The sequence below is a fragment of the Cannabis sativa genome, chromosome 3 (assembly GCF_029168945.1).
Source record: "Cannabis sativa cultivar Pink pepper isolate KNU-18-1 chromosome 3, ASM2916894v1, whole genome shotgun sequence".
Taxonomy (NCBI): Eukaryota; Viridiplantae; Streptophyta; class Magnoliopsida; order Rosales; family Cannabaceae; genus Cannabis; species Cannabis sativa.
The window spans coordinates 42,793,886-42,817,725 of NC_083603.1; the positions used below are offsets into that span (position 1 = coordinate 42,793,886).

The 23,840-nt window shown below is 33.1% G+C and overlaps 3 protein-coding genes, 1 long non-coding RNA gene and 1 other non-coding gene across 7 annotated transcripts; 4 read left to right on the forward strand and 1 right to left on the reverse strand.

The window, feature by feature from the left end:
- Positions 1-3,034: 3,034 nt before the first annotated feature.
- On the forward strand, positions 3,035-4,523 carry LOC115710339 (F-box protein At4g22390-like). The gene has a single exon (XM_030638710.2). The coding sequence runs from the start codon at positions 3,151-3,153 to the stop codon at positions 4,339-4,341; it is 1,191 nt and encodes a 396-aa protein (XP_030494570.2). The 5' UTR covers positions 3,035-3,150; the 3' UTR covers positions 4,342-4,523.
- A 2,343-nt stretch (positions 4,524-6,866) lies between these two features.
- Positions 6,867-14,041, forward strand: LOC115709795 (common plant regulatory factor 1). Of its 3 annotated transcripts, XM_061111180.1 has the most exons (14): positions 6,873-7,072; positions 8,325-8,584; positions 9,697-9,869; positions 10,075-10,137; positions 10,238-10,333; positions 10,478-10,558; positions 11,561-11,596; positions 11,685-11,839; positions 12,028-12,076; positions 12,196-12,244; positions 12,558-12,757; positions 12,859-12,936; positions 13,043-13,168; positions 13,268-14,041. In XM_061111180.1, exons 3-14 carry the CDS (start codon positions 9,807-9,809, stop codon positions 13,502-13,504), a joined length of 1,233 nt encoding a protein of 410 aa, XP_060967163.1. In that variant the 5' UTR covers positions 6,873-7,072; positions 8,325-8,584; positions 9,697-9,806; the 3' UTR covers positions 13,505-14,041. The 3 variants fall into 3 exon arrangements, with proteins under 3 accessions (XP_030493871.2, XP_030493872.2, XP_060967163.1); XM_030638011.2 differs by lacking the exon at positions 8,325-8,584 and having other exon boundaries at positions 6,867-7,072; XM_030638012.2 differs by lacking the exon at positions 8,325-8,584 and having other exon boundaries at positions 6,869-7,072; positions 11,688-11,839.
- LOC133035366 (uncharacterized) lies at positions 6,927-8,209 on the reverse strand. Its single transcript, XR_009686611.1, has 2 exons — positions 7,987-8,209; positions 6,927-7,840 (listed from the first exon to the last, which is right to left on the reverse strand). It is a non-coding gene; the product is annotated as an uncharacterized LOC133035366 (long non-coding RNA).
- LOC115711830 (small nucleolar RNA snoR83) lies at positions 9,082-9,221 on the forward strand. Its single transcript, XR_004010700.2, has one exon. It is a non-coding gene; the product is annotated as a small nucleolar RNA snoR83 (small nucleolar RNA).
- Positions 14,042-14,698: 657 nt separating the features above from the next.
- On the forward strand, positions 14,699-18,723 carry LOC115709048 (G-type lectin S-receptor-like serine/threonine-protein kinase At4g27290). The gene is made up of 7 exons (XM_030637077.2): positions 14,699-16,326; positions 16,417-16,536; positions 16,672-16,817; positions 16,922-17,132; positions 17,227-17,464; positions 17,547-17,697; positions 18,181-18,723. The coding sequence occupies exons 1-7, from the start codon at positions 15,039-15,041 to the stop codon at positions 18,490-18,492; spliced, it is 2,466 nt and encodes an 821-aa protein (XP_030492937.2). The 5' UTR covers positions 14,699-15,038; the 3' UTR covers positions 18,493-18,723.
- Positions 18,724-23,840: the final 5,117 nt, after the last annotated feature.

Genomic DNA, 23,840 nt, shown 5'->3' on the forward strand with positions numbered 1-23,840 from the left:
TTTTATTTCGGAGATACGAGTGGTTGATTCTATTTCCACACCTATGCTAATCTATTGTGATAATAATCTTTATTTGTTTTCTTTTCAAAGAATAACAAGATTAGTAGTGCTTCTAAACATATGGAAATAAAGTATCTCACTGTCAGAGACTTGGTCAAGAAAGGAGACATTGTTATTGAAAATTGCAAGACCGAGTCGATGTTAGCTGATCCTCTAACCAAAGGGTTAAGTGCCGTGCTGTTTAATAAACATGTTGTTAATATGGGCATTTTAGAATCTTTTGATCTTTTGGGTTAGTGGGAGTTTTGTTTTCTGTTTGTTTTTAGAAATTATTATTTATAATTTTCTGAATAAAGTTATGAACTACATTTTATGTTTCAATATTTTTTATTATTGAATGGATATGTTTTCAATTATGTTTTGTTATATTCTCGAGAATGATTGAATTGAAAGCATGTGGTTCATATTGTTGTGATCATTGTCTTTTAAATTTATTTGCTTATTGACAATGATATGTTGTTGGCTTAATTCTTTAAGCAAGTTTAGTGACACTTACTTATTTTAAGTGGTGTATGTTTAATTTCACTGGCTTATTTATTAAGCATCACGGTATCAGTGAAATTGAGGACTGATAAGGATATTATGTTATTTTATATTGATCACATGTTGAACATAATTCCTTACCACACTACTAGACTTATTGACCATGTCGATTTAATACTTTGGTATTTGTGATTATGAATGTCTTTTGTTGAGCTAAAAACAATATGACTGTCATAGTTCATTATCAAAGGTTAAATTGGACCGGTATGTTGAGATGCTATCAGAGAACTATCAGTTTTTTTAAAGTGGCCACAAATGTTTTCTTGTTGTTCAACCCATGAGTCGTTTTCAAACAAAATTATTTTGATATATAATATATATGTATTAAAATCAATGTAGCCCAAGTGGGAGAATGTTAGACTTTTATTTGGGCTTACATTATATTTTATTGGTTTTATTAAAACTTGGGTTGATTGGATAGTTCTTTGCTGTGTTAGCCCATGTTGTTGGTGATCAATTGTTAATGGGCTTAGCATCTGTGAGTAAAGTCTAGGTGAAGCAGAAGTGTGGGCTTTTCTAGTTGACTGAAGCCTTTGATGAGCAGGCCCAGCCCAACTAGGGTTTTGTAGCTAAGTCCCCTCCCTAACTCTATAAATACATATTGTCTCATCACAATTGTATACCTTTTGATAATCAGAGAAAATAAATTGCTTCTGATTTAGAGATCTAGGGAGGAAGACTTAGTTGATAGTATTGCACTATCAAATTGGAGTAACTGCTGTGGATCAATCAGAGATAATTGCTATGGATCAATCAGGTACACATACTCAATTATCATATACTACTATTGTGTTCTATGTTATATACAAATAGATCTTGGGTTAATTGTTAATTTATTTAACAGATACTACTAATGACACTGCAAAGTGGACCTCCTTGCGTTACTAATCCTTCGGATGATATGTTTTCTAATGTATGATCTTTACCTCTTAATATCTTATTTATACTTTTCATTCATTATGATTATACATGTGAATGAGCTTCTTTCTCTTTGGTGTCTTTCTTTAGAGCTTTAGGCAAATGGTTGCTTCTTGCTTGATAAAAGACTATTTAAGGCTCCCTTCTGCAAAAATATTGCTAAAGTATTCATTCTTTAACAAGCTCAGTCAAAGGACTATATCGAGAGGAAGTTTTTAGAGGGGCTTTTTCAATAGTGTTTTCAATTGTATATGTCTCTTTTTAATTTTGAAAATCTCCATAATTTATTGTCTTTAACAATATGATATAGATTTGTTTCTTTCACAAAAATATCAACAATTTACATATTATTTAGCTTTTAATTTCATAGATTTAATATTATTGCTATTTGTTATATTTTACTAACATTTTCAGTTTAATTATTATTTATTAAAATTTTGCACAATATATTATTTTTTTTTTATCAAATTACTATTATGTTTTTTTTACAATTATCATTCATAAATTATTTATTTTAAAATTACATTTAACATTTTCTTTTCAAAAAAAACTTAAATATTACTAATCATACATGGCTTTTGACACGTAACATTCATCTATTATATTTAAATTATTATATTTTTAATAATAATCTCACCTAATAACTAATAATATTTTTTCTTTAATTTTTAATATCACTTTTAAATAAAGTAGAAAATACCTATTATCAATTTTTAATATTTTTAACGATTACGTTTTATCTCCCGTTAACAAATAAACCCAATAATTAAACAAAAAAATTAAACAATCTTTTAAATATTAATAATCTCTTTTTAAATTAAAAAAATTATCTTACCCACATCTCTCTCTAACAAACCTATTTTGGGAGAATATTAATAATTTTTTTTATTTATTTTTTAAAAAAGAAAAATATAGATAAAATGTTTAGAAAAGATAATATACTGACACATATTTTATTTTTATAAAACAAATCGTTTCAATAATTATACTTAAATAAAACTAACACTATGTGGCTTGACACGTAACAATCACCTACTATATATATATATTTTGATAGAGTGCTCTCAATCACAAAATGACAATTATTGATGTCATGAGATAACAAGCTGGCTAATTATCTAGCAATTAAAATATGAATCGCTACAAAATAAAATAACCAAGTTATCCCATAAATTTAAACAAAAACAACTTGAGAACATCTCAAAAAGACACTCAAGAACAATTTAAGCAAACCTATAATAAAAATAAAGAGATATGTATTGTAATGTTTAAAAAAAACAACAATTTTTATTATATAATCATATTTAGTATTTTTATTTTCACCTGGCCTATTTTTATTAAATTTAGTATATGATGATTTCGTTTTATTAAAAAACATACCAACAAAATATCAATTAATACGGTAATTAAAACGAAAATATCTTTTTTATTACCCTTTTTATACGACTAACTAATTATACTAATTATCATTGAATTCAGATTTAAATTAAAAAAATACGAAAATATTAAAAAAAAAAAAATAGCAACATATAAAATAGATTTAGTTGATCAAATTAGGTTAAGGTTCATCAAATTTAGATTTTTTTTTTCTTTCCATTATCATTACTCATTAGAAAGAGTTTTTGTTAGATGGTTGGTATGGCAGACACTACTTTGGAATCGAATTTTGGAGATTTACCAATGGACATAATTGAAGAAATAGTGTTAAGGTTGGACCCAAAATCTTTGGTAAAATTTCAATGGGTGAACAAACATTGGTTTTCCAAAATAAACAACCCAAAATTCATGATTCTTCACCACAAACAACAACTACCTCGTACACTCTTATGCTTTCAACTTAATGATGGAATGTTGTGCTCAGTTCGTAATTCTGAGAATTTCAGTGAAATTTCATACAAACGATTCCCTATTTACAAGAACAATTATAACAACAAGAGGCAAATTAAATTTGTGGGTAGTGATAATGGGGTGATTTGTTGGCTACAACAATATCCTTATTATTCTATTAATCTTTGGAACCCAGCTATTGACAAGTGTAAGAAACTTCCTACATCTCCTGTTTATGTTTCGTGTCCATATACAAAATTGTATGGAATTGGGTACGAACCATTGAATAATGATTTCAAAGTGGTTGTTGCATGTGGTGGTCAACAGTTTCCAAAATGGCTCAATGGTGGATTTTTTCGAAAAGGTGAAAAAATTTGTGTGTATAGTTTGAAAACAAATTCATGGAAAACTATAGACATGCCTGACATATTCTCTAATGAAGATCATGATGAGATGCAAATTACTTTGGAAATCCCTAATAGGGAAAATTCAACTGTTGTTAATGGCTCTATTCATTGGGCAATCTATTATAGCCTTAGAGAAATTATGTGTGATTTAACTACTAAGGTTGTTGCTTTTGATTTAAGTAGTGAGGAATTCAAGCTCATTGAATTTCCTTCCTCTTTAGAAACTAAAGGGTTTTCTATTAAAAGTATTTGTAACTTGTTTGGGTATCTATCTCTACTCACTAAATCATCATCAACTTCATCTATTGAAATATGGGTTATGAAGGAATATGGAGTTTGGGATTCTTGGACTAAATATTACTCTCTTGACTTGGGTACCCAACCTATGCTACAATGTGCATCAGATATTATTATATGGGAATTTGGTCATGTAACACATAATGGTAACCTCTTATTTCAACCATACATGCATAAAAAGAATACTCTTTACTTTTATGATCTAAAGAGTAAGACTCTCCAAAATATAGAACTACAAATAGGGTTTTCTTATGTTTCTAATTATCGCGAGAGTATCTTTTTAAGTTAAAAGTAAGGTAAGATTTAGTTTGTTAGTTTATATTTAGGTTTTTATTGATATGTAAGTTTTTAGTTTTTGAATAATATATGGTGTTTAATTAGTAGTTTTATATACTTATTTGATCATTAGTGTTGAATATGAATAGTTTTTAAATGTTTTATATAATCAAGTTCCAATCATCATACCCTGCTTCTATTATCTTTTTCATCATTGAGGTAAACTATTAAGCACTTAAAAGCAACAAATTGATATTCAAGTAAAGAAAAAAGAGAGAGTTTGGGTTAGAAAATAAGTTATAGACTCTACTTATAAACAGATAACAATAAGTATATTAACTTAATAATCAAATGGGTGTTTACTGATTGATTTAGTCCAAATTTTTAATTTTTTCAAACTAATAACCATTACTATAATTTTTAAAAAATTCAAAACCAAACCAAACTAATAAAATAATCAAACCAAACCACTCAAAAACAAATTATAATTTGGTTCGAACCATAATTTGTATTTCTTCGTTTTATTTTTCTTTTAATAATTGTTTATTATTTTTTTTATTTGTTTTTACTTTTAATAAGTTTATAATACATAAATAAGAATAAAAAATTATTATCGTAACAATATAAATTCAATATCAATATTTAACATAAAGTTGTTCTCAAATATTAATATTTTGTCCAAAAAAAAAATATATCAACTATATACAATAATTATACGGATTAGTTTAGTTTGAATCGCTACCGAGATTTCTAAAAGCGTGACCAAACAGAGAATTTAATACGGTCCGAATTGATCAAATCATTCACAACGAATTTATTTAATCTGATCTCAAATGATTTAGTTCGAATTAGTTTGAATTTTTTTTATACGCAAACTGAAATTATTAAAACAATTTTTTTTTTTAATTTTTTAATTTTTTTAAATATTTATAATTAATTTTTAAAATTAATATTACTTGGATCACTAAAAATTTATCACTCGTACACGTGGACAGTCCACGTGACACTTAACTGTGATTTTTAGATGGAGGTATATAGAAGAAACGGAACCTTTTAACGGTCAATATTCCTTTTTTTTTTATATGGGAAATTTGAATATCTATGCATTAATTGAGGGATAATTTTTTTCCCTAATTGATACATATGAAAATTGAAAATATGTGACAATTTTATTTAAAACCCGATACTACCCCTCTCATAACTCAACCCCATCTCTCTCTCTTCCCCATCTCTCTCTTCGTCTATCTCTTTCTCTCTCAACCAACCGAACCACATCTCACTGCCGCCCAAAACCACAACCCCCAATCCCCTCACCGCCGCCCAAAGCGCCGGCCCCTCACCATCTTTCTCTTCGTCTCTCTCTCTCTCTCTCTCTCTCTCTCTCTCTCTCAACAAACCGAACCACAACCTCCAATCCCCCACACCACCGCCCAAAGCGCCGACCCCTCACCACCGCCCAAAACGCTAGCCCCTCACCACTGTCCACAACACCGTAAACACGCACCGACACACAAAGACCACCGGAGAAGAAGAAGGTCCGATGGCGCGCACAAAGAAATTTTTTTTTTGGGTTTTTATGGTCGGGTCCGATGGGCATCGGACCCGACTTCAAAACCCCCCAAAAAAATGCCCATCGGACCCATGCATCGGAACCATCGGACCCATGCATCGGGACCCATCGGACGGCATCGCGCCCATCAGACCCGACTTCAAAAACTCTCAAAAATGCCCATCGGACCCATGCATCGGGGACCCATCGGACGGGGAATCGGGGACCCATCGGACGGGCATCGGGCCCATCGGACCCGACCCCTTAAAAGCCTAGAAAAATTGAAAACAAAAAGAGTTTTTGAGAGGGGTATTTTTGGGCTTTTGGAAAAGTGGTTATATATTTTCAATGTAGAAAAGTATTAGTTTAGGAAAAAAATATTAGATATATGTAAGTATAGAATTTCAAATTTTCCTAAATAATTTGTACAATTTAAGACTCTTTGATGAACACCTCACTTATTTTTACAATAATAAATATTGAATCTGATGGTACATGTAACACGTGTGAAAACCATACAAACAAAGACAGAGAATATATATTCACTGTGTTAAAATTCTATCCGCCAAATCATACTACCAAAAAAAATGAAAAAGAAATCCGCCAAATCACTATTCTTCGCTGCTAAAGAAGTTTATAAATAATTAAATAAATAATAAAAATATCGAAACAATCCCTGGATGGTGGGTGGCCTGACATGGATTCCAAAGGCCAAACTAATTCCAGTTAATAAAATATTTTTGTTTTATCAAAAATAAAAAAGCAATAAATAGTATTTAATAGACTAGGATTAATTTAATGACAAGGACCACGTCAGCCACATGACGGGTGGGAATCTGTTGGACCCATGGACGCGTAGATCGACTAATCGACGAACACGTGTACGGTTCAAAATAAGCAATTTTAAAGAGGCGCGAATATCGATGGGCCACCTCAACAACCCCCATGCCCCTCGTATATACGGTAAAACCGCTTACAGTTGACACGTGTACGATCACGTGGAAGTTGGCGTGGCGCTCTTCTTCTTCTTCTTCACTTCATTCCATTTTGTACAGAGAGAAACTGAGAAATGCTTGAGGCTATGAAGCTCGGTGAACAGTGATTTCGCCATTCACGGATAGTTGAAGCTCTAAGGAATAATATTTTTCAGGAAATTTGATTCGGAGACGGAGATCTTTGGAATTTAGAGTCAGAGGTATGAAGTTCTTTCTTGTAGATTTAGTGTATAATCTTTTGCCGCGATTTTCTGTTACTTTATTTCCTTTTTGGGAGTTTTTTTTTTTTTTTTAATTTGATGAAAGTGAAGTGAGAAGTATGTTTGGAAGAGTTTAAATTACAGATTTTTGGTTATTTTCAAAGACAAAAATGCAGGGAGCAAGAAATTTTGTACATGTTTGGCTTTGTTTTTGAAAAACAGAGTTAAGAAAAACAAAAATTATGAAAAAAAAGCAGAGCAAAATTGTTGTCCATGGTTCATTTGAGAAGTTCTATATATGCTGGTCAGCTCTAATTTCTTTTACATAAACACTTTGCTTTAGCTAAACCTCTCTCTCTAGGGCTTTTGCTCATATTTCACGCGCTCCATCTCTATAACGTTATGAATTCTCTCTCTCCATCTTTGTAATTTTCTTTTATTTTTCTATGATTTTTGTTCTATCAATTTCTTTATCTCCCGATTTACAATGTTTGAGATTTAGATGAACCCAAGTAAATTGGGGCTTTTATTTTTTATTTTTTATTTTTGTATGCAAAAACAATTCTATACCATATTCAAAAATCAATTCTAATTCCCTTGCCACAAATCTTCTATATGCAATTCAGAATAGGTTAATGTATTCTGACTCATCCACCTCCAACTGCTTCCCCAGGCATTCCTAAGCTTTTCTTTCCTTTCAGTCTTTTTGGCTCTCTACTCTCAAAAATCAAAAAGGGAGCAAATTGAAAAGTGCCTCTACTTGAATTACTGATCAAGAATGAGAATGGATCTCAAAATTTGAAAGCAGAATGCAAATAGGCTTTCAGCTTAAAATCTTCACAATTGTATGTGTGGCTCTCTACTCTCAAAAATCAAAAAGGGAGCAAATTGAAAAGTGCCACTACTTGAATTACTGATCAAGAATGAGAATGGATCTCAAAATTTGAAAGCAGAATGCAAATAGGCTTTCAGCTTAAAATCTTCACAATTGTATGTGTTGGTTTCCTCTTTGAAAGCAGGAGTGAGTGAGTGAGTGAAGAGTGATGACTACTTTTTTCTTGTGCAAGGGGAAAAATGATGTGTTGATATCCAAAATTGACATTGAAAAGCACAAAAGAAAGAAAAAAACAGAGGCTTTACAGGTCTCAAAAGGGTGTGAATGGTTGGTTGTATTGGCTAGAAGCTATTTGTTACTTTTTATGGTGTTTGATTAGGGGTGTTTCCTGCCCAAAACCTTTGGTCTTTAAAGCAGGTTCTGATTCTTCATCACCACTGTCAATGTTACTCGGGGTAAACCTGTTCTGAAGTGCTCTAAGACGCAAAAGATAAACATTGTAGTAGTAGCTCACTAAATCTGCCTTTCTCCTACTTGGAAAGGTCTTACAAATTTCAATCCAGAAACACTTACTGAAGAGAGGGAGGATTTGAGCTCACTATTTTCTTAAACTTCTTCTCTTCAGCCTCTGTACAAAACACAATTAGTTCCTCTGCCATGTTATGGAATCTCCACAGGTGATAAGCTGTGCCCAATTCTCGTTTAACTCTCAATTTGTTCTCAGCCATATGAAATCTGACACATTCTGTAGAACACAGCACTTGACATCCACAATTCTCCAGCCTTCCCTTTCAACAAGAAACCTTTTCTTCGACACAATGGTAAAGTATACTGGAAAGGACTATCCAAGTATAAAAAGCATAAAACCACCATGGAAAATTAAATAATTTGCTTATTATTTGAGATTTCGACACAATGTTTGTTGTTTGTTCTTATATCCGTTTTCTTTAAGAAAGATATATTTGATTGTTTAGATGGTTATTATGTATCTGGTTATTTTTCTTTACATGTTGTAGTGAAATTCTCACTCTTTTGTGTACCCCTGTTGCGTTAGCCACCTACCTCATAGTCAGTCTCTAACACCACATATCCGATAACTACAAATTCAGCTGTCAAATCAGAGCATAGAGAGTCAGTTCTCGCCACTGGTTCAGTTAATGTCGTTCTTCTTAGTATTCAATTTAATTAGTTGATCTGAAAATATGTGCTTATCTGATTCATGGGAGCCCAATATTGATTGATGGAAGTTTCACTGATAAATGCCTATATCTTACTCATTATTTTAGATGTTTACTAGTAACTTTCCGCATATCCAGATACTGCTAATACCAACTGCTTTTGCAATTTTTTAATTAGTATATGTATATATTTATAATAATCCGTGTCATAGTATTTGTGATTTCGAATCAGTTGGGCATGTCTATCAATTCATATTACACTGATATAAGCTTCGCCTTTAGTGTTGAGACACCAATTGAGAAGTTGTGGAAACATTAGGATCAGCTGTTTCTGCTGTGAACTTGTGTTTACAGCAGAAACACCCGATCGGTTCATGTTTCTTTGGTGTAATTATATTTTCTCACAAACATTACTTTGCTTGTCAATTGTCACGGTATTATTGAGCTTATTCTTATGTTGGTCATTTGGTTTTGAAACAAAAATTAACAGTGATTTAGCATATGAATTAATATTGATCAATAAATCTGTTTTAAAAAATGTAACTCTAATATCATTTGTTTTTTTGGTTTTGTTCTTTCTTACAAGTCGGCATGTGTACCATTTGATGCAGGAAGCTAGGCTGGCCTTCAAAATATCAGTATAATAGTGTGATTCATCTATCAAGAAATCTCCGACATACCCTTGAATTGTATTTGAAACAATCCAGGTCGGTACTGGACTATGGGAAATGAAGTAGAGGGAAAGTCTGCTAAATTTGAGAAAACTTCTCCGCCTGCAACCCCGGTAAGTTGAGGCCAGAAATTTTCCCTTCCGATATACAAAAAGCATCAGTCTTGTTTGTTATGAGTTTAATTGTCTCAACATATCTGAAACATTAAAGAGCTGTAGGCTGGTGGTTTGCTTAATTATTATCTAGGTTTCTTTTATTCTGGGTGCATGATTAATTGAGACTTTTTCTTACTATTGGTATATCTTTTTGTATCTCCAGGATCAGACTACTCCTACTAATCAGGCCAATATTCACGTATACCCTGATTGGACTGCTATGCAGGTTATCTATCTATCTGCCTTTCATGTATCGCTTAATTATTAGTAGATTTTATGTGCATTGGTCCTAGTAATCATTTCAGTAATATTTATTGCATTTTCAGGCATATTATGGTCCAAGAGTTGCTCTCCCCCAATACTACAACGCAGCTGTAGCTTCTGGCCATGCTCCTCATCCCTATCTATGGGGTCCACCACAGGTATTTTTCAAAGCATTTTATCAGTTTTTCTTGGTGTTGTGATTATCATCTGACTTCTTGAAGTTCTCTCCTTGAATGTTTTGTTTTATCATTTTTTCTTCGTGTTGTGATTAATAATCCGACTTCTTCAATTAATTTTCCCAGCCTATAATGCCCCCTTTTGGGACACCTTATGCGGCACTCTACCCACATGGCAATGTCTATCCACATCCTGGAGTCCCTCTTGTAAGTGTTTGTTGTCTAATAATTGTTACATGGAAGTGATATAAATTAGTAAATTGTTAGTATTGCCTAGCTAGTATAAATATGTAATGCTATTTCTCAAATGGATTATCAATGAAATGAATGAGAATTAAGAGTTATTCTATTGGAGTTTGGCATTGACTCCCGATATTTGTATCACTTCTATGTAATACTCTTTATTAGAAGTTTGCGTATAAGATAGCAATATAAGGGTTCGTTTGGAAGACCGTATTAGGTCGTATTGTATTATATTGAATTGTATTTTATGTAATATTTTACTATATGTGGTATTAACTTTTATGAACACCTAAATATTTAATATTATAGTATAAATTAAAGTTTAGCATAGTATTATATAAAAATATGATATATAATCTAATTCAATATAATACAATACAATACGACCTAATACGACGTTCCAAACGAGCCCTAAATGTGCAAGTTTACACAATAGGCGAACAAGTAATAAAGTGATGAGTATCGTCTTCACACTTCACAGGGATTGATTAGCAAATAATTATGCAAAAACCAATACTAAACAATTTGGAACAAAACAAATGATAAAAAGTTGATTAAACCTAAGAACTAAACAATGAAATAAATAAAATAAAAAAATAAATGAGAGATAAGTAAATGAAAATGGACTAGAGATAAACAAATAGTTTTTGAAGAGTCTATCAGAGTAAAAACAGAGTTTTCCATAAAGAAGAAAAAAAAGGATATGGGTACTTCTGTTTTCTTTCTTTTGTTAAGGGTGAGACACTATCCCCTAGGTGTTCTTAGTTTGAGTGTAAAAGTCTGTAACTTTCCCCTTCTCTAAAAACTAGCATATCTACCAGAAGTCTTTAAATAGATATATGCTTTGTTCCCTCATTGTTGATTTACCCCAATTTTCTTGTTCCTTTGGTTTCTTTTCTGCCTAATAAACTTCAAGCATTTGTATCCTCAAGTTCCTCTTACTTAGCAATTTTCCTTTCCATTTAGGGAGCACATGGTCAAGGGGTTCCATCATTGCCTGCTGTAAGTATATCCTCATCTTTTAGTTACTTCATGTTTGTACATTGAATGCATTCTTAGTAAATGTGGAATTACTTGTTATACAATGCAGCAGGCTGTTACTCCTATAAGTGTGGAAATGCCTACAAAATCATCTGGAAATTCAGAGAAAGAGTTGGAGAAAAAGATGAAAGGTTTTGATTCACTTTCCATGTCAATAGGCAATGGTAATGTCGAGAGTAGGGCTGAACAGATGCTGTCACAAAGGTTTGTTCAAAAAGTATCTCTTCCCAATTTTGATATCATAAATGATTTGTTGTCGGCTAGTCTGGTGGTGTTCAATAAACTGGAAGACTTCATGTGTCCAGGAGTTCTTTCTTTTTTAAATGGCACTTTGTAGGATGTTTTTCTTCTTTCTTCGTCTGCTAATTTGATTTTATATGAATAATTTACAGCACGGAGACAGAAGGTTCAAGTGATGGCAGTGATGGGAATACTTCTGGGGTGAGGGATTTCCCTTTTTATTAACATCTCTGTTTGACTCTATCAATTATTGTAGAACATATATAATTTGGTGATGGATTGAATTTTTTGACAATAATTTTAATTTGTGTTGTGTTCAGGCAAATCAAATCAGTAGAAAAAGAAATCGTGAGGAGACACCAACTACAGGTATTTTTTCCCCCTTTACAGTTATATCTTTATTAATAATAACATGAAGGGTATTTTATCATTACCTTTTATCCAGTTACACAAATTACCACTTGGTGCAATGGCAAATATGATCATCACACCTTGCATTTGAGTGGTAGTTTTTATCAAATTTTGGTCTTTCTGAACCCCCGGCATTATAATGGGGGATTAGTTGGTTATACACAAGTCCACAAGGATGGATTTTTAATACTAGTACTTGAACCTTGTTGGAATTGGAATTTTGTTGTGTTGGAATGCTCTGATTTATGTATCTGGTAATATACAACAATAGGAGATGAGAAAACTGAGAAGCAGATCAACTCAGTTTCTGATAAGACAATGGGTGCATCTTTCTCTGCTGCTGGCGTATCAGCAAAGTTAGTCGGACCTATAGTTTCCCCTGGTATGACCACGGCATTTGATCTCAGAAACCCTAGTAACTTGAGCCCCAACCAAACTTGTACGGTCTTGCCTTCGGACTCCTGGGTGCCGGTATTGCCTGGATATGCTTTTCTGTTGTCAATATATATATATTGTTCTATCACCATTTCCAGTAAAATCCTAATTGTGTAGTTATGGGAAAATGTTTTCAGAATGATCGGGAACTGAAGCGTGAAAGAAGGAAACAGTCTAACCGAGAATCTGCTAGGAGGTCAAGGTTGAGGAAGCAGGTATGAGATAAACGTGGAATTGGCTTCTTAGATTATATATTCTAGTCTTCTATGACTATTATTTTTTTCTTGTTTACGGGGCTTAATTTTTTTATTTCATGCTCAGGCTGAGGCTGAAGATCTTGCACGCCAAGTTGAATCGTTGACTTCTGAGAACTTAGCACTTAAAGTAGAATTAAATCGAGTAACAGAAAACTCGGAGAAGCTGAGGCTTGAGAACACTAAACTAGTGGTACGTTCTAGTACTTTTCTTGAATTACTCCTTCAAAGAACTGATAAATTTTCCCAACTATATCAATGCTTATTACTCGAGTCTCATTTTGATAAACAGGGTAAGCTGGAAGAAGCAAAACTTGGGCGTACCGAAGAGATTGTAATGAACAAGGTCGACAAGAGGACTCAACCTATAAGTACAGAAAATTTCCTGTCCAGAGTTAATAACTCTGGTTCCATTGATAGAACTGCAGAGGAAGACAACGGCACGTATGAGAAAAACTCAAACCCAGGTACCAAGCTACATCAACTCCTGGATGCAAATCCGAGGGCTGATGCTGTCGTTGCGGGATGATCAAGGGACTAGTTTTTGGGCGGTCTCTTTAATTATGTAGTTTTGGCATATTTGAAGCCCAAAATTACTGTTAACAATAAGCAGGAGGAGAATGAAACGGCTCAACAGAAAAACTGATTTCTCTAATTTTTACTTGAGAGTTAGGTGTCATGCAAGAACTGATGCTTTTCTAATTATTAGAGTTTTAGAGTGCTGAGATGAGATGGCCTCTGAAAGGTAGGTAGTTGTATATTGAAGAGGATCTTTAACTTGATAAAGATTTAGGGTAGAGTAGGTAAGAAACTGTTTGGATGTGTCTTGTTGTGGTGTAATTTTATTTTATTTTAGTGGTGATATAATGTGAGAGGCTGAACTGAAGGCCATGCCATCACCATGCAATGGGTATTTTGCAAACTCTATTGTTTTCTCTCATTTGATGTTTGATGACAAATGTGGAGGCTTTCTTTGAAAAAGTAATAGTATGATACATTTTGCAAATTAAATTCTAATACTTCGAACAAACAAAGAAATGTAATGAAGATTATTTTATTTCCATTATATTCTATTTTATTATCTCTAATCAAACGCTACCAAGTGTTGAATGTTGCAATCTATGAAGTGGGAATGTTAGGATTTTACAGTTTCACAAGCTAATATGTTTTCGAAAGTCTTACTGAAATTTAAACAAGAGAAAAGATTAATTTGGATATTACAAGCGATCCATTAATAATTATTAGTGTTACTGATGAAATTTATCCTTAATAAAAAATAGTTTTCTTCTAGAGGTCTAGCTGGGTCCCTTTTACAATGAGAGAGAAAGAGAGAGATGTGAGTTAGATTGAATAGGGTGTTTTGAGATGGAAGAGAGAGGTATTTTTTTTATAAAAAATTCTATCTGAACTATTTACAATGCTGACTTTTCTACATTTTATACTATGTACCTAACACAATATGTGTTATTGTCATAACACTACCACATGTTGCAATTTTAAATTTTTTTTATATATAACAATAATTGATAAGAAAATAGATTTGTTAAATTTTAAATTAATTTTTATTTAAACTATATATTTGACACATACGTGATAATGACACACACAAGCCAAAACACACACATGGGACAATAAAACTTAGCAAAATCTCTATATTTCAACAATGTGAATAGATATTGGGAATTTTTAACTAGTAAAATTCTATAACCTTTATAATTTTTTTATTCATTTTTTAAGTCAACAAAATTGTGAAGAAAAGACTTTTCTTGAAGAAACAAACATCATTTTCATCTATGAAAATTTTTCAAACTCCCCCAAAGTCTACTACTTTTTATTACTCATCCACAAAGTGAGAACTCAACTCAACTCCCAAATACTTACGCTACACACAAGTCAAAACAACTCAATTTTCTCTCCAAAGTTATAGCACACAAACCACTCAATGAAAAACAAAACCTCTTTACTAAAAACTAAGTGAAGAATAGAAAGAGAGGAGCAAAGAGAGACTTGAGAGTTTAACTGTGTCTCTCTCATGACATGAACTATAGATTCTAGATATAATCATGGGCTTCATTTCTTTTCTATTTATCTTTCTTGTTTTTAGACCAACCTTAGGTGAAGTAGTTGATACCCTTAAACCTTTTCAATTTATGAGAGATGGCACAACTTTGATTTCAAGTGAAGGAACCTTTGAACTTGGTTTCTTCACCCCAGGCAATTCAAACAATCGTTATCTGGGAATCTGGTATCGAAACATACCAGATTCCACAGTAGTTTGGGTCGCAAACCGGTGTAAACCGATCAACGATTCCTCTGGATTGTTTACACTAAACAACACAGGAAATCTTGAGCTTTTGGTACACAATAACAAGAGTGTTATTTGGTCTACAAACTTGTCAAAACAAGCCCAAGAACCATTGCTTCAGCTCTTGGAAAATGGTAACTTGGTTGTAAGAGATGAGAAAGATGAGAACAAAGACAACTATTTGTGGCAAAGCTTTGACTACCCTGGTGATACTTTTTTGTCTGGAATGAAAATGGGACTGGATTTGAAGAGAGGAATCACTTGGGAGTTGTCATCATGGAAGAGTTTAAATGATCCTTGTAATGGAGATTTCAGTTATGGGATTGAGTACAATGAACAACACCATACATACCCTGAACCAATTCTTCGAAAAGGGTCAGCAAAATTTTATCGAACTGGTCCATGGAATGGCCTACGTTACAGTGGGTGTCCTGAGCTGAGACCAAACACTCTTTACGATTACCAGTTTGTTTACACTGATGATGAAATTTACTACACTTATAGCCTTAAAAATAAGTCTGTGATCACCAAAGTTGTCATAAACCAAACAACAAATTCTCGTCAACGTTTGATATGGATTGAAACAGAGAAAATTTGGAAGCCTTACTATTCAGGGCCTAGAGACCAGTGTGACAAGTATGGACAATGTGGGGCAAATGCAGAGTGTATAATAACAGAGAATCCAATATGTCAATGCTTAAAAGGTTTTAAGCCCAAGTCTCTACAGGATTGGAATTCAATGGATTGGTCTAAAGGGTGTGTAAGAAGTAAACCATTGAGTTGCCATGGTAAAGGGAAAGATGGATTTTTGAAATTTTCTGGTTTGAAATTGCCTGATACTCAATATACATGGGTGAATAAGGGTATGAATCTAAGGGAGTGTAAGGATAAATGCCTTAGAAATTGTTCTTGTATGGCTTATACAAACTCAGATATTAGAGGAGAAGGTAGTGGTTGTGTCATCTGGTTTGGAAACCTTTATGATATTAGACAATTTCCTTCAGGTGGGCAAGATTTGTTTGTTCGAATTTCGGCTTCAGAAATAGGTACAAATTACTTGTTTTTGAAAATTTTTAGTTCAAATGGTTTGTCTTTTATTACCATTCATTAATATTTGGTTTTCTTTGGTGAGAAAGCAAGAGTTGATGATCCTAAGATTGTGGAGAGAGCAGTGATAATTACAGCTATTGTAATTGGATTAGCTTGTGGGATGATTTTAATTGGGTTTTACATTTGCAAGTGGAGAAAATTTTATGGTAATATTCTCTACTCTTCATTTTTCATCTATGTTACTATGATATTTTTAGCTTGGCTAACATTTAAGTTTTATTCTAAGTATTGTGATTGTCACTAAAATGTCATTGTTTTCATATATTGGAAAACAAAAACAGATAGAAACGTTATTAATAATGGAAATAAAGGGAAGGAAGAAGAGTTGGAGCTCCCATTGTTTGACCTACATGAAATTAGTATGGCCACTAATAATTTTTCAGAGAACAATAAGCTTGGAGAAGGTGGTTTTGGACCTGTATACAAAGTAAGCCTTCCATGAACCCAACTTGCAAAAACACTTTTAATTTTGGTGTTGAGAGACAAATTTAAAATAACAAAACAATATTATTAAATGTCATATAATTTTAGGGTACGTTGGAGGAAGGTCAAGAAATTGCAGTGAAGAGATTAGCAATGTGGTCTGGACAAGGAGTAGACGAGTTCAGAAATGAAGTTAAACTAATTGCCAAGCTTCAACATCGAAATCTAGTCAAAATTTTTGGTTGTTGTGTTCATGAAGAAGAGAAAATGTTAATTTATGAGTATATGAGCAACAAAAGCCTTGACTATTTCATATTTGGTTAGAGTTTACTTTTTTTTTTACTTTGTTTCTATGTAGTATATCTTCACCAACATATTATTTTATTTCCTAATTACAAAATCAAAATTTTCAGATGAAAGTCGAGGCAAACTGTTAGAATGGCCTAAGCGCTTTCAAATTATATGTGGAATTGCTAAGGGACTTTCGTATCTCCATCATGATTCTAGATTGAGAATTATACATCGAGATCTCAAAGCTAGTAATGTATTACTTGATGAAGAGATGAATCCAAAAATTTCAGATTTTGGCCTGGCCAAGAGTTTTGGAGGAGACCAAATAGAAGGAAATACAAACAAAGTAGTAGGAACTTAGTAAGTCTTTACTTTAAAACCATATGTATATCAATTATTTCAATATAGTTTCTTGTGTAAATAAAATATTCTACAAATGTAGCGGTTATATGGCCCCTGAATACGCTTTTGGTGGATTATTTTCAATCAAATCTGACGTATTTAGCTTCGGCACATTGATATTGGAGATTATTAGTGGAAAGAAAAGCAGAGGCTTTTATTACGAAAAGAGCGGCATCACCCTCATCGGATATGTAAGTGTACACATTCAATATATAATAATAAAAATAAGGGTAAATATCATTTTAGACCCTGTATTTTGTAAAAATTACCAATTAGACTCTCTATTTTGTTAAATGACAAAATAGACTATGTATTTTTTAAAATTGTACAAATAGGGCCTTGAACTGATTTTTTGTCAAAATAAAATTTAATAATAATCCAATCTAAATATGTTATCACAAAAATTGTTATATTTTCTGAATCTGTTCGTGTTAAAAATTGTCTTAAAGTTGGTTATATTAAAAAATAAAATTGTTGAAAATTCAGCTCAGGGTCCTATTTGTACAATTTTGAAAAATACAGGGTCAAGTTTATTATATGACAAAACAGATAGTCAAATTGATAACTTTTACAAAATACAGAATCCAAAATAGTATTTACCCTAAAAGTAATCTTAAATATGTCTAAGTAGAATAACACTTGCATCTTTTGTTTTTCAATGTTATATTTGTTAGGCATTTACTTTGATGAAGGAAGGCAACATATTTGAACTAATTGAGAAGGGCTTAAGGGATTCATATTATAACATGGAAGAGATAATCCGTTGCATACACATTGGCCTATTATGTGTGCAACAAAGCCCTATTGATAGGCCTAATGTGCCATCTATTATTATGATGTTGAGTAGTGAGAGTGTTTTGCCTCAGCCAAAACCACCAGGCTATTTCACACACAAAGATTTGTGGGAAGATCATCATTCCTCCACCACTAAACTTCTACCATCTTACACTTTCGATACAAACATATCAGATGTTGAGGCACGATAAAATTTGATTTTGAAACCTATGAAACATTACAATTTTCATTTTTTTTTGTTTAAAATTGTAATATTATTATCCTTTCATGTAGTATCAAATCATAGGTAACTCTATAGTACATCTTTTTAAAATAGATGTTTTAGCTTATCTATGGGTCAATAATTGTTTGCATTGTCGTCTTAAAATTTTTTATCTATTCGAGCGTCAATTAATATATCTTTCGAATTCCAAGAGTGACAACCCTTCCTCTTTTCAAATATTTCAATACATGTGATTGTGAGAATTTGGAGTTGAAACTTTTTACTTTAAAGATTTTTCAATATTATCTATGTTATGGATTAAAGCAAATAATATGATTTGAAGCATACACATACAAAATTTAGAATTATATCTATTGTAAATTTTTATATAATATTTGTTAGGATTTATAAAACACTTAAGAAATATATAAATCACAGATCCGAACATATTCCTAAAAGTGCTTTAATATAGAAAACCCTAAATCATAAATCTATAAAGCCTTTGCTAAATTAAATAAGAAGAAAATGATAAAATATGAGCGGAAGCACTAACCTGAAGCCATTGTTAGAGATTGCAGAGAAGGTTTTGATCTTCCAAGAATACACTATTTTCTAGAGTATTTTCTCTGATGGGGAAGGAGAGAATACAGAAACCCTAGTGTTTCTTGGGGACCACTACCTATTTATAGACTCATCTTAGAATGAGTTTTTGGTATTTATAATTTGGCCCCTCAACAAATTATAAATTAACTTATGGTATCTACACATTAATTCCATGACACTTTAATACCCTTTTGATACCCATAACATAATTGGTCACTTAATTTTGTATTACACTTTATAACAGCATATACATTATACATATGTGCCCACATAGGATTTTTAATCCAACAATCTCCCACTTGGGCAACATATGTTACCTGATAAATGTATAACCTTATGAGCTCAAAATTTGCTATTATGTAAAGGTATTCATAACAATCTCGTCCATCAACTATACCCATATAGGATCAAAGCGATTTTCGTCATATCAATCATGACTAAACCCATCAATGGTCACATATACAAATATAGCCAAATGACATAGATCAATCATGGATGTGTAGCATGAAAATTACATGCAATGTGAACCGAACATGCCTATTTCCAACTGGTCCTCCTTAAACCAAAGTGAGGTCAAACTTAAACATAACAAAACAGAGTGAATAAACTGAAAACTTTATTTCTGATCAGAAAATAACCAAATACATAAATGTCTTAAACAAACATAAAGCAAAGAGAATACAAACTCCCACTAAATCATGATATCCTCAAGTAATACTACACCCATGTGAGCAGTGTGCTCATGAAAGACCTTGGGTGGTAATCCTTTTGTGAGCGGATCCGCTATCATGGAGTTTGTCCCAATGTGCTCTATGGATATCTGTCCACTCTGCACTTTTTCTTTCACAACTAGGAACTTTATGTCAATATGCTTTGACTTGGATGAGCTCCTATTGTTATTGGAATACGGATCGCGATTTATTGTCACAAAATATCTTAAGTGGTCTTTCAATATTCTCCAAAATACGCAGCCTAGTGACAAAGTTTCTCAGCCATATTCCCTGATTTGATGCCTCATATTACGCTACAAATTCAGCCGCCATAGTGGAAGAAGCTACAAGTGTCCGTTTGACACTTTTCCAGGATATAGCTCCTCCAGCTAACAAGAAAATGTAGCCTGATGTAGACCTTCTGCTATCTTGGCATCCAAAATGGCGAAATCGAGAATCGAATACCCTACGACCTCCAAATGATCTGATTTCCTGTCTGTGAGCATGTACTCTTTTGTTCTTCGAAGATACCTCATAACCCTCTTAGGCTATCCAATGGTCCATACCGGGGTTGCTTAAATATGACCGCCTAACATCCCAACAATGTACGCAATATGTGGACGCGTACATACTGAAGATACATTAGACTCCCTACAACCGATGCATAGTGGAATCTTTTTTCATTTCCCCTGAATTTCAAGTGCTTTTAGGGCATTGTCTAAGACGAATTTGTCTCCTTTAAGCAACGGGGTATCACACAGTCTACAATCTTGCATGCCAAACCTTTTGAGTACTTTATCGATATAGCACTTTTGTGATAATCCAAGAATACCCCGAGAACGATCTCGACGTATTTGAATCCTAATACAAAAGAGGCGTCACCAAGATCTTTCATCTCAAATTGCTTAGATAAAAATCTCTTGGTTTCGTGCAATAAGCCTATATCATTAGTAGCAAGCAATATGTCATCGACATATAGAACCAGAAATATGTATTTACTCCCACTGAACTTGTGATATACACAATCATCAATAATATTCATCTCAAAACCAAATGAGATAATTACTTGATGAAACTTGTGATACCACTGACGAGAAGCTTGCTTGAGTCCATAGATGGATTTCTTTAATTTGCAAACCATATTCTTTGGGTCACCAACCACAAAGTTTTCTGGTTGCTCCATATAAATTGTCTCATCAATGTCGCCATTGAGAAACGCTGTTTTAACATCCATCTGATGTAACTCAAAATCAAAATGAGCAACAAGTGTCAATATTATCCTAAAAGAGTCTTTCGATGAAACCGGAGAGAAAGTCTCTGTATAATCAATGCCTTGTTTCTGAGTATAGCCTTTTGCTACAAGACGTGCCTTAAATCTCACCACATTACCATATTCATCCTTCTTGGTTTTAAGTATCCACTTACAACCAATTGGTTTTACACCTTCTGGTAATGGGACAACTTCCCAAACTTTATCGTCTTGCATAGACTTATTCTCTTCATCCATGGCATCAATCCACTTTTGAGAGTTAGAACTTTTCATGGCCTGATGCAAGTTGATTGGATCATCTTCCATCATTCCAATTTCATCCTCATGTTCTTGAAGAAATACAAAATAGTCATCTGAAATAGCATTTCTTCTCTCTCTCTTGTGGACCTCCTTAATGGCTCTTGTTCTTGAGGGTGTTGAATTTGTTCTTCTAGAACAATAGCCTCATCTTGATTTGGGAGTTGTTCAACATTGTCTTGTTGAGGTTCCAAATTCATTTCTTGATCAATGACATGTGGAAGCTCCGAACATTGTCTAAAATGATAGTAGGAACTGAGTTTGAATTCAATTCCTCCTCAAAAACAATGTCTCTAACCTTATTTCTCCCCCAAATTCAACATCCTCAAAAAATGTTGCGAGTTCTGCCTCAAAAATATTTCGACAAATGTGGGATCATAAAACTTATAGCCCCTAGATCGCTCAAAATAACCAATAAAGTAGCTGCTAACTGTTTTGGAGTCCAATTTATTTTGATGTGGCCTATAAGGCCTTGCCTCAGCTGGACATCCCCAAATGTGGAAATGCTTTAGACTAGGCTTTCGAATTCGTCCAAAGCTCATAAGGTGTTTTTGCAGAATCGCTTTACTTGGTACTCTATTCAAAATGTAAGTCGCTACCTTTAATGCTTCTCCCCGTAGGGACCTAATCTTTATTGGCACCTAATCTCTTAGTTTCGGTCTGTTTCCCTTGATACAATCTACACCGATATTGAAATCTGAGTCGAGTCAAGAGACTCTAAAATGTCATCAGACACAAAACGCTCAATTCTACCTCTTGAGATATGACCTAAGCGTTTATGCCATAATGACGATGAATTTTCTTTATTTAATTTGCGTTTAGTACCTCGTGATTCCACATGCAAGGTTTCATTATAGGATGCAATTGTTTCTAACAAATAAAGATTGTCATAAGTATTCAAATAACCAGTTCCAATAATATTTGAATTTAAAGACAAAGTAAGCGGTGTTTCCAAATGAACAACAATATCCAAATTTGTCCAACAAAGAAACAGAAACTAAATTCCGTCTAAAAGACGGCACAACAAAAGTGTCTTTCAAATCCAAATAAGAACCAGTTCCTAATAACAATCTAAAATGCCCAATTGCTTCCACTTCCACCGATTGACCATCGCCCACAAAGATGTATCTTTCACCATCACTTGGCTTTCGGTAGCTCGGGCAACCCCGCATGAAACACTTATGTGAGTAGTAGCACCGAATCTATCCACCAAGTGTTTCTAGGTACTGAAACTAAATTAACCTCAGAACAGACCAAAGCAAGATTAATACCTTTCTTTACACGCCATGCGTGATATTTGGCACAATCTTTCTTCACATGTCCAGGTTGGTTACAAAAGAAACAACCCTTAGAATCCTGTTGTTGTTTCTTTTTAACTGGACCCTTAGCAGCTTCATTCTCAAATTTCCTTTTCTTTGCCCTTATCCTTAGGGGTAGTGGCCAAATGAGCACTTTCGGTTTTGTCCTTTTTCAACCTTTCTTCCTCTTGCACACAATGAGAAATAAGCTCGTTGAGAGTCCATTTCTCCTTTTAACAGTTGTAACTAATTTTAAATTGGTTAAACTGTGGAGGAAGCGTTAACAAAACCATGAGTACAAGTACATCATCTGAAAGCTCAATCTTAAGTGTCCTTAATCTTGAGACAATATGATGCATTTCCATAATGTACTCCCTTACATTTCCTTGACCCTTATACTTCATGTTCATTAAAGAACCAAAAAGTGTTGTCATTTCAACCTTATCGTTTTTAGCAAAACGTTCCTCAATTTGTTCAAGGAAATTCTTAGCCATAGTAACCCCTTCGGATTCTGTGCCCCAAAAGGCTTCTGGAATGCAGTGTTTCATAATCATTAGACTCATGCGATTTGAACGATCCCACCTCTCAAATTCCCTTTTATCATCATGGGAACTTTCCTTAGTGAGAGGTGCAGGTTGTTCATTCCTTAGTGCATGATCTAAATCCATACATCCCAGAACTATAAGTAAGTTCCTTTTTCAATCCTTGAAATTGGTCCCATTAAGCATAGGAATAGAATTTATATTAGCAGATATTGAGACAGCAGAAGCTGAATATAGAACAAATAAAACAAGCTCACATTAATATGCATAATTAAACAATAAATTCAAAAATTGGTTAATCCCATCTCAAGATACCAAACACACATTAATATCAAGTCTTTGGACAGTAATATTAACTGTAAACGGTACTCTTGGTGTAGCAATCAAATATTGACAATAAAAACTGTGACAAACAATAGGTTAATCTTTGGACTAACGTATTGCTCACACAAAATACCTTATAATTGTCACACATTTATTGCCACATGTATGTTTGAAATTTAGCGAAATATTCACTTACCTTTGGGCTAGTCAATATAAGCATCAATTACAAACACACAACCATCCTAATATTTAAATAAATTAATCTACACAAAAGAGGTCACTTTGGCGACATA

What these genes read in the sequence shown, in the direction of transcription:
- LOC115710339 (XM_030638710.2), top strand. Translation starts at nt 3,151, where the DNA reads ATGGTTGGTATGGCAGACACTACTTTGGAATCGAATTTTGGAGATTTA.
- LOC115709795 (XM_030638011.2), top strand. Translation starts at nt 9,807, where the DNA reads ATGGGAAATGAAGTAGAGGGAAAGTCTGCTAAATTTGAGAAAACTTCT. An exon ending in CTGATTGGACTGCTATGCAG is followed by an intron (nt 10,138 to 10,237) that starts GTTATCTATCTA and finishes TTGCATTTTCAG; the next exon opens with GCATATTATGGTCCAAGAGT. An exon ending in TGAGGAGACACCAACTACAG is followed by an intron (nt 12,245 to 12,557) that starts GTATTTTTTCCC and finishes ATACAACAATAG; the next exon opens with GAGATGAGAAAACTGAGAAG.
- LOC115709048 (XM_030637077.2), top strand. Translation starts at nt 15,039, where the DNA reads ATGGGCTTCATTTCTTTTCTATTTATCTTTCTTGTTTTTAGACCAACC. An exon ending in GTTTTGGACCTGTATACAAA is followed by an intron (nt 16,818 to 16,921) that starts GTAAGCCTTCCA and finishes ATATAATTTTAG; the next exon opens with GGTACGTTGGAGGAAGGTCA. An exon ending in AACAAAGTAGTAGGAACTTA is followed by an intron (nt 17,465 to 17,546) that starts GTAAGTCTTTAC and finishes CTACAAATGTAG; the next exon opens with CGGTTATATGGCCCCTGAAT.